General features: G+C 35.9%; 1 protein-coding gene across 1 annotated transcript in view; it reads right to left on the reverse strand.

Moving 5' to 3' along the window:
- The window catches only part of PLOD2 (procollagen-lysine, 2-oxoglutarate 5-dioxygenase 2), a gene marked incomplete at its 5' end in the record, with an annotated part of 19,792 nt that extends 4,772 nt beyond the window's left edge, over window positions 1-15,020 (reverse strand). The window contains 8 exons of the mRNA XM_010020973.1: window positions 395-460; window positions 855-968; window positions 3,532-3,673; window positions 4,843-4,968; window positions 6,310-6,414; window positions 13,372-13,493; window positions 14,260-14,385; window positions 15,003-15,020. Coding sequence (XP_010019275.1) covers window positions 395-460; window positions 855-968; window positions 3,532-3,673; window positions 4,843-4,968; window positions 6,310-6,414; window positions 13,372-13,493; window positions 14,260-14,385; window positions 15,003-15,020 — 819 coding nt within the window. The remainder of the gene's footprint in view (window positions 1-394; window positions 461-854; window positions 969-3,531; window positions 3,674-4,842; window positions 4,969-6,309; window positions 6,415-13,371; window positions 13,494-14,259; window positions 14,386-15,002) is intronic.
- Window positions 15,021-15,857: the final 837 nt, after the last annotated feature.

Here is a 15,857-nt window from a genome sequence, read left to right on the forward strand (position 1 = left end):
AGCCAGCAAAAGGCTTTGCCTTATATTCATGGTTGTCAGACCTTAGAAATCCATTGAGAAAGTCAGATCCCAAGGAAAGAGTCTAGATGAACTTTCCTTTATCAGACACCAGAAAACACAGCGATGTGCTACAGTTTTTTTAGGCCTTCTGCTACTGGTACTAACTAGTTCAAATAAATAAGAAGGCAATTACTTGGACAACTACATTATTCCATGCAATCTACCAATTATTTTTTGGACTAGTCTCATCTAGTTTTCAAAATGGCAAAAATTACATTCCAATCCAAAAAGCTGTTCAGCCACAGACCAAAAAGAATCTACATGGAAATAATTACTGTATGCCAATTTACTATCTGTCAGGCCCACAAATTTTCAGAGAACTATTTATACCCACCTGTTCTACTATATTATCAGTGAATATCTTTGAGTAGTTGGGATTTATATAGGTTTCCTTCCAGTCCTAAAACACATGATTTTAAAACATTAAAAACAGATGAACTCATAAATGACAAAAATGTATATTCCATTCATTTGCTCTACTGAAAGTATTCAAAACAATTAAACCATTTCTTACAGCCATAAATCAACAGGTTCTCATCATGTCAAAAATAATGAAATTATATCAGAGCTATATCTCCAACTCCTTACACTTGTCATCAGTTGGCTTGTTCATATGATATATTGTCATTTGCTTAAATGGGTGGTAGAGAACACCTTTTAGTACACAACCAATATTCAATGCATAGAAAACAAATATTCTCCATGTAGTCTTTAAATCCCAAGTCCTTTATACTACATAAACTTTACAATTTTTTCAAACAAAATAACTGTTTCATCAATAATAAAATGCATACCACAGGATTTTCAAATATCTGCCAAAGGTCGTTGTTGTAGTGGGAAGTATTGTAATTGGCTGTAGAAATAAGTCTTCCAAATTCATGTCTGTTGGTAATGTACATGAAAACACCCTATACCAAGTAGAGAAACTGTCATTAGCAAAACTATCTATCTTGGCACAAATGATGTTTTTTAGAAGTTCGCTTATGATTGCACTTTCATGAACTCTATCACACAGTTGTACATGCACATTATACATATACTGTTCGTTTAGCATCTTTAATTTTCAAATGGTTAATTACAATCACCAACTAGTGTTCATAATTTCTTATTTAAAAAAAACTTGAATTTATTTTGTAAGCACATTAACCCAAAACATATATTGTTCATACCATAAACCTACATACAGTTATAGAAAGGAAAAATAGAGAAGTGATGAGTTGATTTGTTTTCCAGAAAACCTATGCAGACACACTAGAATCACCTGTTCTCAAATTGAAAATACTCATATAAAAAAAACAACATCTAGGGTTTAGTTTCTGATCAAAAACTGAAAGAATAAGCTAACAGTAAAAGGGCTAATGAAGTCAAACCAAGAAATTTATTTCAGAGTGTTCACTACACGATCCTTCTGGTGAACTGGCCTGAAATAAAAAGATAATTGGCAAATACAGCATATAAAAATATTCAGATCAGAGTACATACGGAGCACTTCCAAGTACGATCACCTAAGAAAACATTGCAAAATACGTGCAAGATATCAAATATGGTAAGATACAACTTTATTATCAAGCTATTAAGAGAAGGTATTACGAAAACTCTCTTGATTAGAAATAGTAGCAGGAAATAGTATTTTTAAAAAGAAACTTAGGTTTGGTGGGGTTTTTTTAGTTCACTGTTTTTCAGACTAAAACTTCATTTCTAAAGTGTTTGTGACTTTTGGATTTGCAGAAGATGAAGACATTACCATTTGGATATTTTGGTATTCCTGTCTATGTTTTCGTCTGAAAAAGAGTTAAACTGTTAGAAAGATAATGGTTATGTTAAACACATGCCCAGTTTTGGGCACTTACAAAATCATAAAATAGCTGCAACAGCAGGAGGGTCTGGGTCAAGAAAAACAGCTTAAAGTGACAGTGTGGTCACTGGACTGTAAAGGACAGACAGGGCCTGGCAGAAATGCTAGTGATTTGAGCTTTAGTCCTTCCTAGGACTGATGAATTGATCTTAGCTATGGAAGCACAGCTTCAGCACACCTTGAGCTTAGGAGCACTGAGAAACCTCCCTGCCAAGCCTAAGAAGCTTTGAACTGGTCATGAAGAACCTGTCCCTGGCAAAAACTTGAACCTTAGAAGACTGAAGAGAAGGCTAGAGCAGTATTTCATTAGAGTAAGTGGACAGAGGAGAAGTATCTTCCTGTGGTAGGATAATACTGCACATAATAACAACTAATGAATAAAAAAAAAAATAAAGCAACACCTTTGGGGGTCTGAGCATATGGAATGTTTCCGAAGAAGGGGAGTCTTTTTCCCTTTGTAAAGTCTAAAATGAAGGAGAATCATCACATCAGTTTTCTGTTACATAATCTCTTTCTCTTCTTCTGACTACTATTAGGTTTCCACAGTTACATTAGGGAAATCACAGCCTTTGATCTAAAGCTCATATGCCTTTACAGACAACATGCATCTCCAAGCAAAGCTCATAATACACATGTCAAAGCTGTTTCCACCAGCCCCTTCTTATCTGCTGCAATACCAAAACAAGCACATACCAGACCATCTTGCAGCACAGACTGAGAAAGAGGAAAAGAGAAAGCACTTTTTTGATGAGCCAGTCAGATTAGTTTAACAAGCGCATGGGAAGCACAGGTTGCAATAACTGATGCTGAGAAGGTTTGAATACAACAGAATTGGATAAGGATGTTCTGAAGAATCAGTACAAACAAATGAGATCATGCCTTGTTATGAGGGAATAAAAAACTTAATACTTGCCAACTTTTCTCGTTCAACTCAGCAAAATTATTTTTCAATGCTATAGTGTCTGGAAATAGGTCTGGCTTAGGTCTTACTTGTTTCTGTGCTGAAACTAGTGTAAATATCAGTAGAATATGAATATGTAAATCCACATTTTATAGTACAAGTAGGTTTTCTCTCATTACTTACAGCTTAATGCAAGTAACAAATTTCCAATACAGTTTTAATCTATCCGGAAAAAGTAACGAGCAATTCATGCTCCCTAAGAAGATTCCTAACATTTCTTAAATCACTTAATATCAACACTTTTAAATATCAACACAGCCCATCATTAGTTTAAGCATGTATCTACTTAAATTAAACTTGCAAAACATTCCAACTTAAGTCTGCTAGAACTTTCACACTGTATAAAAACATGCGTAATAGAGATGCTCTAAATGCACTGATAAGTTTGAAGTCATCTGTTGACGTTGCGCCAATGAGGAAAATATTTTAACCTCAGTAAGAATTTCCAGTGAATTTAACTAAAAACCATTATGGGCCTTGTAAAAACCTCTGTTCTCAGCAATTTAAAAGATACACACTCAGAGTGTTCTGTGTCACAAAAATTGGCCAGTACTTTGGATTAGAAGTAAATATGTAGTATCCAAGATCAATCAAGTGAAGCAGTCAAGAGTAGTGGGACACAAAGTGTGTATTTAGAAGCATAGATACACCTTACCATTTCCCTGGCATTACTGAAGAGAGCCATATCAGGATCCAACTTATCACGCATAAAGTAGTTCTTTTCTTTCATCTCCAATCTGAGAGTTTGTCCCTTAATTAAGTATATATTAGCCATATAAGGAATATTCCACACGCCTCTTAAAAAAAAAAAAAAAAAAGAAAAAAAACACAAACAAAGGCATATAGTTTAAATCCATGAAAACTAATTTATGGCCTATTTATCAAATTAGCATCTCTGCATTTGCTAAGACTAAGCAAGTTTCAGCGAAATGAAGCTGAAAGGTTCCCGAGACATTTGAAAAACTACAGCTGGACACTGTGAACATCTCGGACATAGGCATAGTTCTACTTTTATGAAGTACCGTTATAAAAAAATAGAAAGGTCAAATTCTCTAGAGAGTTTTAACTACAAATATAATTCATGTTTCCTAAGTTAAGGCAATTAGTCAAAAACTCTTTTATAATATTATTCTACACTACCAGATAGAGAAAGCAATTCTAGAACAGATTTTTATGTGAGTTTAAAGACTTCACTGAGGCTTCACACAGCTGGTCTGACCTCCTCACACAAATACTCACAGACCACAGCAGGCCACGTACTTATGTGAGTTGAGCCAATAACAACAAGAAAAGCATTGCTGTCATGATGCTCACTCTGCAGATTTCTTCCCACCCAGTGCCACGAGCACATCTTTCAGTGTAATTGAAAATGAACTAGTTCTATTCAAGCACTCAATCTGTTTCAGACCTTTTGTTCTTCCAGGGTAATGAAGAAGCACCACCATATGGGAAAGTCAAGCTTAGAACAACTTACATCAGATTTGTTTAGGGGAAGGATAAACCCAAAAGGCTATGTGACAAAAGTATTTCTCAAGAGCATCTTGGTCTCTAACAGAATATACAGGAAGAAACACAAAGAAATTCTAGCTGTTGATTAAACATTTGCCCCAAAGAGATGAAGAAGTCATCTGAAGAATGCAACAATCATGGCTTTGGAGGCTCCTGGGATATAGTGTTTTGGGTTTGCCATTTGTCTTGTCACTTTCTGTATTATGCACTGCTAGAGTAACCAGACACAATCAGACAGGTACTAGTAATGACTATGTCTGGCTTAAACACTGCCTTTTTATTCAAATTATGAATGGGAAAAAACAAATGGGAAATATGTCAATGAAATAGAAAAAAACTAGACAATATAACTAACTTAAGCTCTTCAGGAATATCACAGTGCATTAAAAAGTAGGAATATGTTGCTAATAACCATACTAGGTGTCTTAACTCTAAAAATCAGCTTACAGTTACTTACACTCTGTTTCCTTGGACAATATCAACATAATCTTCTGATCGAGCATAATAGCCATCTGGGCTCAAAGCACCCCAGAAATTGGACCAAAGCTTTCCATGGCGAGTTACAAGTGGAGCAATTATCTTTCTGTGAAGCAACATACTGAGTAAGAAAATACAAACCCTTACACATAGACTAAAACATTAAAATACACCAGTTTTACTCAGTTTGGAGTACAGTGTAGTTAAAACACCAGTGACTGTCAAATTTTGCAACAGCTATTCTGAGCTTAAGCTGGAAGAAACAGCATCCAAGCACCCACTGCCTGGAGACAACATGTAACAAAAGCAAAGATCCCTATAAATTTGAGGTGGCTTGATTTTTCAGTCAGCAACAAAATACTGCCCACAGCATGACAAAATGTATCCCTAAGTCGGGGTGGGGGGAGGACACGACACATTAAAAACAAGATGAACAAACGAAAAACCAAACCAAACCAATAAACAACACAAACAAACCATCCACTCTGCTTACCCTAAACTTTGTAAGAGTAAAAAGGGGAAATCTAAATTGACCAGAATAAAAAGAATAAAATGGCACTTTGTTGCAGAGGATGCCTACTGGTAGGTCTATTTTGCAAAGCTTCTGTTTCTTCCACCTACTGTATGTGGCTTTTAGCCTTTTTCTGTAACAGCAGATATTACAGGGAATATAATGCAAATGATTGGCAGCCAGATCTTTACTTAAGTTTCAGCCCTTGTCACTAGTAGATTGAAAGAGACATCAATAATTTATCTTCCTGTGATAGACCTGAGATGCCCAGATGCATTATGAACAGGTAAACACCACCTACCTACCTCAAATGAGAATTTAAAAATTGGCAGGAGTAAAGCGTGCAGCATTCACAGCAGGCCCATTCCACCAAAACCTACTGATAATAAAGTCACAGCTTTGTACACCTCAAGTGATCATACTAATACAAGATGAAACTGGTCACTACACTCGCTTCATCTGCAATACATTTCTACTATTTTATTACATTTATGATTTAAAGAGAAAATAATAATACTGCAATACCAGATAGTAAACTCTAGGAGGTTTTGTTAGGTTTTGTTTTGAGGCGTTTTTGTTGCTGTTTTTTGGGGTTGGTTTGGGTTTTGGATTTTTTTTTTATCATTTTGTGGGTGACCAAATCATTAGTCAGTGGAACTATAATTCACTTCATAAAACCTGCTTACACCATACCATTCTTTTCAGAGGAACTCTGAAGCATTTGAAATTCACATCAGGAATGGCTGTTTGACAGGAACAAAATGCTTTGTGAATTGTTGGCCTCTGAGCCAGTTATGAACTATAGTAATCAAATAACACAGGTAAACAAAGAGGACCAAACCGCAAGAACAGACAGGATCTTACTTTCGCTGTATGGGCCCCAGAGAATCCTTTCAAGCTAGAGAAAATTCTGTAAAATCAAGAGATATACTACACCTGTTCTGTTCTATCAGTATTCTTAAAGTTTTTGGGTTTGTCAGCACAACATCTGCATCTATGCTGAAGTAATAGTCACATGCTTTATCCTGGCGACAAAGGTCCCTAAAAAGAAAAAAGGAATGGTTAACTTGCACATGACCAGAAAAAATTCACAAACCACAAAGCAAAAACCTCAAAAAACCAAATCACAACCAAGTGCTCTACTCATACATCACATTAAAAGCCCTCTGCAGTGTAGTATTGTACAAGAAAGGTGACTTTTGATTATAGTAGTGTGATAAACTAAAAGATTATTTAAAAACATGGATCAGATGCCTTATTAAAAAAAAAAAAAAAGAGAAAAGAAAAAAAAAGTAGTAGGTGATCCACAGTCTTTTCAAAGTTTAGTTAGAGGTACTATGCAGTAAGTTTTGGCCCAAGTCATAGTCATTCAGTAATATATTCAATAATCTGAGAATTCTTTGAAAGCATTACTGCTTTCAATTCTGATTTTAACCTCTGTAACGAAGAATATTAAATATATAAAATTATACATAATACAATGTGTATAAATAATATGTATATACACATATTAAATGTGTTTATACTGTGTGTGTATATATATATGTGTGTGTATATAGAGATACAAAAAGACAAAAAAAAAAAAAGAAAAATGAAGGCCACTACTCTGACCATACTTGGACTCATTTTTTTTTCCGTATTTTTTGTTACACAGCATTGAAGAGTGGATCACTAAATTGCAAAACCATTGAACCATAATTCTCTATGCGTTTACAGACAGAAGTCACAATGTCAAACGTGAAGTATGAGTTTTGCCCTGGCATTTCAAAGTCACTAACAAAAGCCTCTACAAAATTTTCATGTTTCAGATACACAGAAAAAGTTGTAAAGTTTCTGTCAAAAGTAATAAAGCAAGCCTACTCTTAAATTCATGCATTTTCTCTTTTAGGCTTTCAAAGTTGCCAAGTAGCTTTACCAAGGAGATAAAAGTAATCCTGGGTATTCCCATGCTTTAAAGTATTACCTTCTTACAGTGTATGCTAACCTCACTAGATGTAGAAATACCAGATTATATTTGAAACTATTACGTATATCCAGGTTGCAGCAAGGAACAAGTGGAAAATATTTTCTAGCAATACTCATATGTATAGTAACATACTTCCTAATCTAAATTGAATGGCTAAAACCTTTCATCTACTTGCTTTATTCTCTACCTGCTTATAAACTAAGATCAAATGTTGAAAAGAAAGCCATTCCAGTGGCTTTCCTAACAAAAATTTAGAAGATGACCAGGATTTTTTGTTGGAAATGTGAAGCTCAGCAGATCAGTTTAAAGTATTCTACAATCAGAGCAGTGTTTAACCTTGCTTACAAACCACAAGCCCATCTAGAACAGTGACCTCACCTGAAAATGGGAAGTGTCACTGCTCTTCATCAAACTTTCCACTGAGATATTCCAAGGGTGTAGTTGTTTATAGTAGTAAGACATATGGTCTACCCAATTTCTTTACCCTTAAAAGTCACTTACTTTTTTAAATTTTTTAGACATAGTTCGGATTTGCAATTAATATACTTATCATTTCTATACCCCTCACAGTTTGAAAATACAATTCTAAATGTGGACTATGAGCCCAAAGAGAGAGCACTTACTCTGCCTGACAGACCTCTGAAAGAAAAGGTGTCCCAGATACAAGTCTGCAACACTCACTCAAAGACTGGCCGATAAGGCCTGACATTTAGGGCTACATTTTGCATCTCTCCAGATGGCCACAACAGCATAAAGAAACTCTTACCAACAATCACTAAAAGCAAGCAAATGTAGCCACAAAACAGATAAAGCACTAATGTTTAGTTTTGCATCTTGGGTTTAAGTATTGTTACCGCAGCTACCACACCCGGAAGCTACTGTAACCAGATATGGTTGGGAAAGTTGTTTTTCTTCTGCAACACTCAAAGCTAAAAATGTTCCTCCTCCATCTGAGGCTGAAACCTGAAAGTGTTGAAGTGTTCAGGAGAAGCAGCTCCAGAAAATCCAAGACTCACAACAGAAATTACTTGATATCTGGGAGACACAGATTTAACCCCTGACCTTCCTCCAACCATAGCCAAGATACTTGCCTTACTCAAAGGACTGAAACTGAGAGCTCAGAGACAATGACTTACATCCTCTTTCATAAAACTCACAGGAGATCCCAAATTCAGGTCAAAATTCAAGAGGGAGGTCAGTGAACTCTAGAACTGATTCTAATCTACTATTCTTCCCAAAACCTCTGAAAGCCTTCAATGGAAAATTTCATTAAAATGTATGCATTCCCACTAAAAGTTGAGGTAACTGTTATTTTTTAAAAAGTTCAGGAAAATTCCTAACTAGTTCTATTACTGAGAAAAAAAAAAAATCAACACCCTCCACCTCTCCCCCCAAAACAAACAAACCAACCCTGAAGTCTGTAAGTACTGGGGGAAAAAAGATTATGGAAAACAAGCTCTTTATAAACAAAACCACAGAGAAGTGAATGAAATAAATTCCTGTATTTCCCCACCTTCTGCTATTGCCTGAATATATTTCATACTGTTATTTTACGTTTTCTGTCATAACAAATTCTGTAACAGCTGGCTCAAATCTCATCTCCAAAAAGGCAAACCCACAAATTTTGTTTTCTTAAATGATAAAGAACCAACAGTAAGAACTCTAATATAGTCCTTGTAGACAAGGTAGGGAGGGAGAGAACATGACATGGAAATGCTATTTTAGGGTTTCAAGTGATGTACAAGCAGAGAAAATACTCAGACAACATGCAACTAAACCTTCCTTCTTTTCACCCCAATTTATTTTCGTTCCTTTTTATTATATTTCAGCCCACAGAAAGGAAAGCAGTGCACTCCTGTTTGCCAGTATTATTGAATTGCAAGCTAAAATGCTAAGTTGTAAATTAAAACCACTCTGTTAATGGTAAGCAAAGATGTTAGGTTGTAAATTGGGACTGCTCTGTTGAGAGCAAGATGGGCCGGTGCAGCCTTGGGGTACATATAAAACAACAGTAGCCTTTGAAGATAATAAACGACCAAGACAGATAGGGCCCCACAGAGAAGTGAATGAAATAAATTCCTGTATTTCCCCACCTTCTGCTATTGCCTGAATATATTTCATACTGTTATTTTACGTTTTCTGTCATAACAAATTCTGTAACAGCTGGCTCAAATCTCATCTCCAAAAAGGCAAACCCACAAATTTTGTTTTCTTAAATGATAAAGAACCAACAGTAAGAACTCTAATATAGTCCTTGTAGACAAGGTAGGGAGGGAGAGAACATGACATGGAAATGCTATTTTAGGGTTTCAAGTGATGTACAAGCAGAGAAAATACTCAGACAACATGCAACTAAACCTTCCTTCTTTTCACCCCAATTTATTTTCGTTCCTTTTTATTATATTTCAGCCCACAGAAAGGAAAGCAGTGCACTCCTGTTTGCCAGTATTATTGAATTGCAAGCTAAAATGCTAAGTTGTAAATTAAAACCACTCTGTTAATGGTAAGCAAAGATGTTAGGTTGTAAATTGGGAGTGCTCTGTTGAGAGCAAGATGGGCCGGTGCAGCCTTGGGGTACGTATAAAACAACAGTAGCCTTTGAAGATAATAAACGACCAAGACAGATAGGGCGAGTTCTTCAAGACAGGAAAAAAATCAGAACATACTGACCTAAAACATGGACACAGTTGTTATGTAATTCTTAAGAGTCTTTTGCACATGCGCAAGCACAGAGGTCAATCAGTGGATACAGTGAGGGAGACTATCCTCGACCACCAGAGACCCCTTAAGACCACCACTCAGCAAGGAAGCACATGCATAATTAAAATACAGATATAATAATTAGTTCCAGGAAATCTAGTGAATATGTAAAGCGTCTCCCAGAAAGGTTGTAAATATGCATAAGTTGTTGGATATATGGATGCTGCTTGTAGACTCCAGGTGCACTCACCTTTGTGAAATTATTTGCATGTGCGCCCAGCGCTGCAATAAGGAACACCTGCCTTCTAAAACTCCTTTCTAAAAATCAAGTTTTAGAGAGTTTCTTTGACCATCTTTCGCAGTAACAGAATCATAAGTTTTTGCTGACTGCACAATCCAGGGTCCTTTCCAATGCCTATTCAACTTTCACAAGTGCAGGAGAGAGTTTTCCATGTCAAGGCACAGCAAGAAAGCAAATGCTTCAATTATTTGTTGTGTAAATGAGAAAAGTAGACAGAGGTTTGCTGCATGGCCATGGGTGAAATTAAAAACAATGTTATTTTCTCACATTTACATTGACATCAGAGAGTCTCATTTACTGAGTACATCATTGTGATTTGTCACCACTTTTTACTAAGACAAAATGGAGGAGGACGGTGAGGAAAAAGGTAAGGAGAAAGAAAACTGACCCAACTGCATTATATACTCAGACGTATTCTGCTGAAAACAAATCAGGCCTTCAATGCCTAAATTTCTTTCTCTCTCTGCCTGTTTTGCTTCTTCAGATAAATAAACTTTTTGTGTGAAATGTACAAGTGAGTAGACCAAATTAATTCTAAGTCTACTTCAAATTAAGAGAGATACTAAAATCAGCTAATTTGGAAAAAGAAGGAAAGCAAGTGTTTGAGGCAGATGGAACAAACTATCAGTCAATAATGCAGATAGAGGCAGGAGAAAATTAATCAGAAGACTGAATATATCAATCTTTGTAAATCAAACCATTAAACAGCTTTGAAGAATGACTCTTTACGAGTTGTTCCCATCACGGTATTAGTGAGAAACAAATTAGGTTATTATATTGGAAGCAAGCTGAAGGGTTGAAAGCAGGTAATTTTTTTATAATAACTGCCTTTGCCATGAATATCCTGTACTTCTGCTCCAGAGAACTTTGTGATGTTCACTAATGTAGCCAAGCACAACAGTAGTGCAAAGGAAGCAGCAGATGAACTCAACCTGCTTCAGTCAAACTGAAAGGAGCTATCAAACTACATCCACATTATTCACATGGAAGATCCTACTACTAACACTCATACTTTCTGGATGAATCAGTATTGTGGCAGGATCTCATTCCACATGCATTATGCACAATGTACAGAGAAAACATGAGGTATTTCTTTAGGACAGAATCTTTATTAAAGATGCCTTTCAAAGCAGGAGCAGTACAGGTCAAATTATATCCAGACAATGGATAACAAATCACAGTGTAGTGTATCCAGTGGAACACAACGCAAGTGTGATTATGTCTTGCCTTACGAAACAGAATTTGAAATTATTTTGTGCTAATATACATTTAAATTACTAATTTTCATCCACAGATCAAAGGTGTATCATATCAAAACCTTTGTGACGTTTTATCAATAGGCTCTATGAAAAGATGACAGGTTTAAAGATCTCTGGATGACATTTAGTAACAATATAGAAATAAATTACACTAAAGATTATGCCTTATGCTGTCTATATAACAAATAGGAAAAGGCAACTCCAGAAACTCCACCTTAGTTACATGTAACATACACTACTACAAAAAGTTTGCAAACGTGGTACAATTTGCTCTAGAGACTGTTAGAAACAAAGAAAGAATGATTTATAAACATGTGAACAGCTGCCTACACTAACATTGGACATCTGTAGTGTTTCCTAGAAAAGCTAAGGGAGAGGCTTGGACATCAGCCAAATATAAGTTTCCCAGTGGCTTCAGCACAACAAAACCCCATTCAAACAAATTTCCATGAACACCATGGGGAATCAGGACTAGACCTTCATTCTTTCAACTAATGCCACGAACAGCCTATGCTACGCTCTTAACATAAAAGGGCCTTCTGAAATTAATTTCTCCGCTCTGACAGTCACAGTACATTTGGGAGAAAAGAGAGTGAAAGAATTATGTGAGAATGAACCCTGCTCAAAAGCCACAAGCAAGTTCTTCATGGTCTGTAAAACTCCATAGTCTGACTGATGGATATACTGGAAGAGCCATGAAAAACTCTGGTAGCAGCCAGTCCTGCAGTCACTAAGAAGACCCTTCGGTCAGACAAGTCTGACACAGGATACTATGACATACTCCTGTGTTCTGATTAGGCCTGGCAAGTGTGAGGTGTAAAAGATAAAGATTTGGATTCTCTATTAAGAATGAAAGGAGAGAAGGAAAAAAAAATAAATAAAAAAAGAAAAAAGCAAGATGAAAGATCCCTCCCAAAAGCAGAAACTTCTGCTAGAGCACTTCCAAAGGATATTCCTGTCTCCTTGAGCTGCAGAAAGAAATACAATTCTCTCACCTGTATGCTCAGGTCAAGCTTTAACCATGTTTTTACTTAACTGTAGTATAATTTAAAACAAAACAAAACCAAAACAAAAACACAAACAAAAAAACAAACAAAAGAGGGACTAGGACAACAATTGTTCAATTGTTAAACGCATGTTCGATGCCAAGAGGTACTTCTGTGAGTACTTCTGTGAAATCACTCTGTGAGATAAATTAACTTGAAAAGGTTTTAAATAAAAAAATAAAATCTGAGCCAATACTTTTTTCGGAAAATACACTGCAATTAGAATTTCTGTTTACACTTGCACCTGCTTACACGTTCTTTTTTGAATTACTGCTACATATAATCTTCCGCACAAACCTTTTATTAAAGTCTGTTGTATTGTACCATCTATTTAATTTCAACAGCATTCTTAAAGAAAACTTGAGTTTATGCTCATATTTTAATAAACATCCAGGTTTAACTGTAATGTAAAAATAGCCTGACACACCTTATTTTTTTGTAGTCTGCTATTGTCTATGCCTTCATTAAAAGACAAATGACAGACTACTGAAGTAGTCCAAACCAGAGAGATGTCTTCACAATGACCAACAAGTTTTTATGTTAGACAGAAACTATAAAATACTCAACAGCTCATATCTTGTATCCACATCTTGTTCTACCACAGAAGCTCCCACTTTTGTATCTTAAGATGTAGTTGTTAGTGCTTAAGAGGCAAATAATACATATAAGAAATGAAAAAATGTTAGTGTATGCGTCATTATAACAGATGTATCAATTAGTATTTACATTCCCATGTTCCGGGCTTCTGCTTGACTCAGGTTTTCTTCAGGTCCAACAATTTTTATATTTTTGATGATGTTCTTGGCTTTTTCCCAGAATTTCTTGATGTGCTTTTCATGGTAAACCTCCTGTAATCATGTTAACATTGTTTATAGTGAAAAGTACAAGTTGCTGTGAAATCATCAACACAGTGTCCAAGAGCACATTGTATTCTATCCTAAACAAACAGATGGCAAACAGTACTTGAAGATATTCCAATATATGTCATTGAAATGAAGCTCGTGTCCAAAATTTTAGCTAAAGAACCCAACACATCAGCAGTGTAAATCAAAACTGTACTTCCAGACCAATGATGCAAGATTCACAGGCTGTTTATGCAATATTTTTTCAAGATACTTAGTTTACAATCTTCAAAACCTATTCTACGACCTCAGTGGCACACAGGAGGTTTTTATGCCACTCCAGAATGCACGGGGGCATCAACAAGCAAATCCAATGTCAGTTACTGGATAACAGTTATTAGTAACATGCCATATAACTTTTGGTCAGTCCTGAAGTGGTCAGGCAGTTGACCTAGATGACCTTGGTAGGCCCCTTCCAATCAGAACTATTCTATTCTTACCCTATCCTATTCTTTTGTGTCAATTGGTACTTCTCCCAGAAGCAGGACACTTTAAAATACAATCTTTTTCATTAGTAGAAAAGAAAGAATCTATGCAGTTTCTTTAAATAGGTTTCAGCAAGCACTGACAGAATTTGCGTATTTTTTCAACTTCTGCATAGTAAATTCTGAAAGATTCTCTTTTCCTATGCAGCTTATACTTCTTCACACGCTTTAATTCATACCATAATTTCCAAAATAGAAGCTTTGCATAATGGTAACATCACACTTACATTATTATGAATGAAGATACTGAGCACCTCCTTTGGGTAATCCAGAGTCAACAGTCTGTCTAAAAATTTAGGTAGGAAAGGAGTGGGTTGTTCAATGAAAACACCAATTTTTACTCTTGGATAGTCCTTAAAAAAAAAAAAAATAAAATAAAATAAAACTTGACACAACCAATAAGACTTGTCTCCTTTCTAAAATTAGTCATTAAAAAGTAATTAATGTCATGTTGTAGTAACTTAGGCCACACAGCTTTCAAACAATTAAAACCAACTAGCTCAAAAATGCTATGCCTTTCGTTTGATTTTACTGACTTCAGTAATTAAGCAAAGATAATTGATTTATTATTGCTAGAAAACTCTGAATTCCAATAATATAAATTAGAAGTAGAAAATAATGTATCATGTTTTTAAAATTCTCCCATTGAAAAATAACAAAATGGCAAAAAAAAAGTATTTAAGTAAATATGCCTAGAACTGCATGGGAAATTAACTTTTTGAAAGTATTCCTATATTTTCTTGTAAACGTAACATACATACCTAAGACCAGATTTTTAAAAGTAGTTTGAGGATAAATACCACCAAGTATTTTGTTGTTCAACCTGGAAAAGAGAAGGCTCCAGGAAGACCGCATAACAGTCTTTTGTCACCTAAAGGGGGACTAGAAGCAAGCGGGAGAAGGAATGTTTATGAAGACATAAACTGCAAGAAGCTCGTTTTAGGTTAGATGCAAGGAAGAAGTTTCTTACTGTGAGGGTGGTGAGACACTGGCACAGGTTGCCCAGAGAAGCTGTGGCTGCCCCATCCCTGGCAGTGTTCAAGGCCAGGTTGGACGGGGCTTTGAGCAACCTGGTCTTGTGGGAAGTGTCCCTGTCCATGGTACGGAGGTTGGAACTAGATGGTCTGTAAGATCCCTTCCAACCTTCTATGATGCATCTGTACTTTAAGCCAAAGATCGCGATACCTTTCCATACACTTACATTCATTATTTCCCCCTGACGATTATACGTGGTCTCTGCATAACTTCCCGACTCACTGATTTTATCAAGATCTTTGATGAATTAACTAGAGCTTCTTTCTTTGCATCCAAGGATACTCAAGTTTTATCCACTTTATTTTAATGTGAATTCACATGTTTTGAACAGTGGTATTAATTCATGGTTTGTATGTGCTTGATGTAGAGATCATGACCACTAAAACAAACCTAGACAGCAGTTCCGTTTATTCTTGACAGTATTACATTATGCCAAAGAAATTTAACCTTTGAAGGCTTCACTCCTACACAAAATACACCGATTAAACAAAAGATTTTTCCACTTCTAAACCATTCAGTATAAACGCCTAACCCACGACAAAGCTCAGAGAGAAATATGAATATAAAAGGCTGCAAGTTAGCTTTCCTTAAGCAAGCCAACACCCACTTGAAAAGTGTCTGGATAAACCATCAATACTTGTTGAGATTTTACAGTGTCACTGTCTACATTGGAAATCCAGAAACATAATGGCAAGTGCACCAGATCAGAAACATTAGGCACCAGTGTTTACTCTGACTACCTCCTGTTCACAACTTCATCTGCGAACCTAATACATACTCATGCAGACAG

Source organism: Nestor notabilis, unplaced genomic scaffold, assembly GCF_000696875.1.
Source record: "Nestor notabilis isolate BGI_N333 unplaced genomic scaffold, ASM69687v1 scaffold12878, whole genome shotgun sequence".
Lineage (NCBI taxonomy): Eukaryota > Metazoa > Chordata > Aves > Psittaciformes > Psittacidae > Nestor > Nestor notabilis.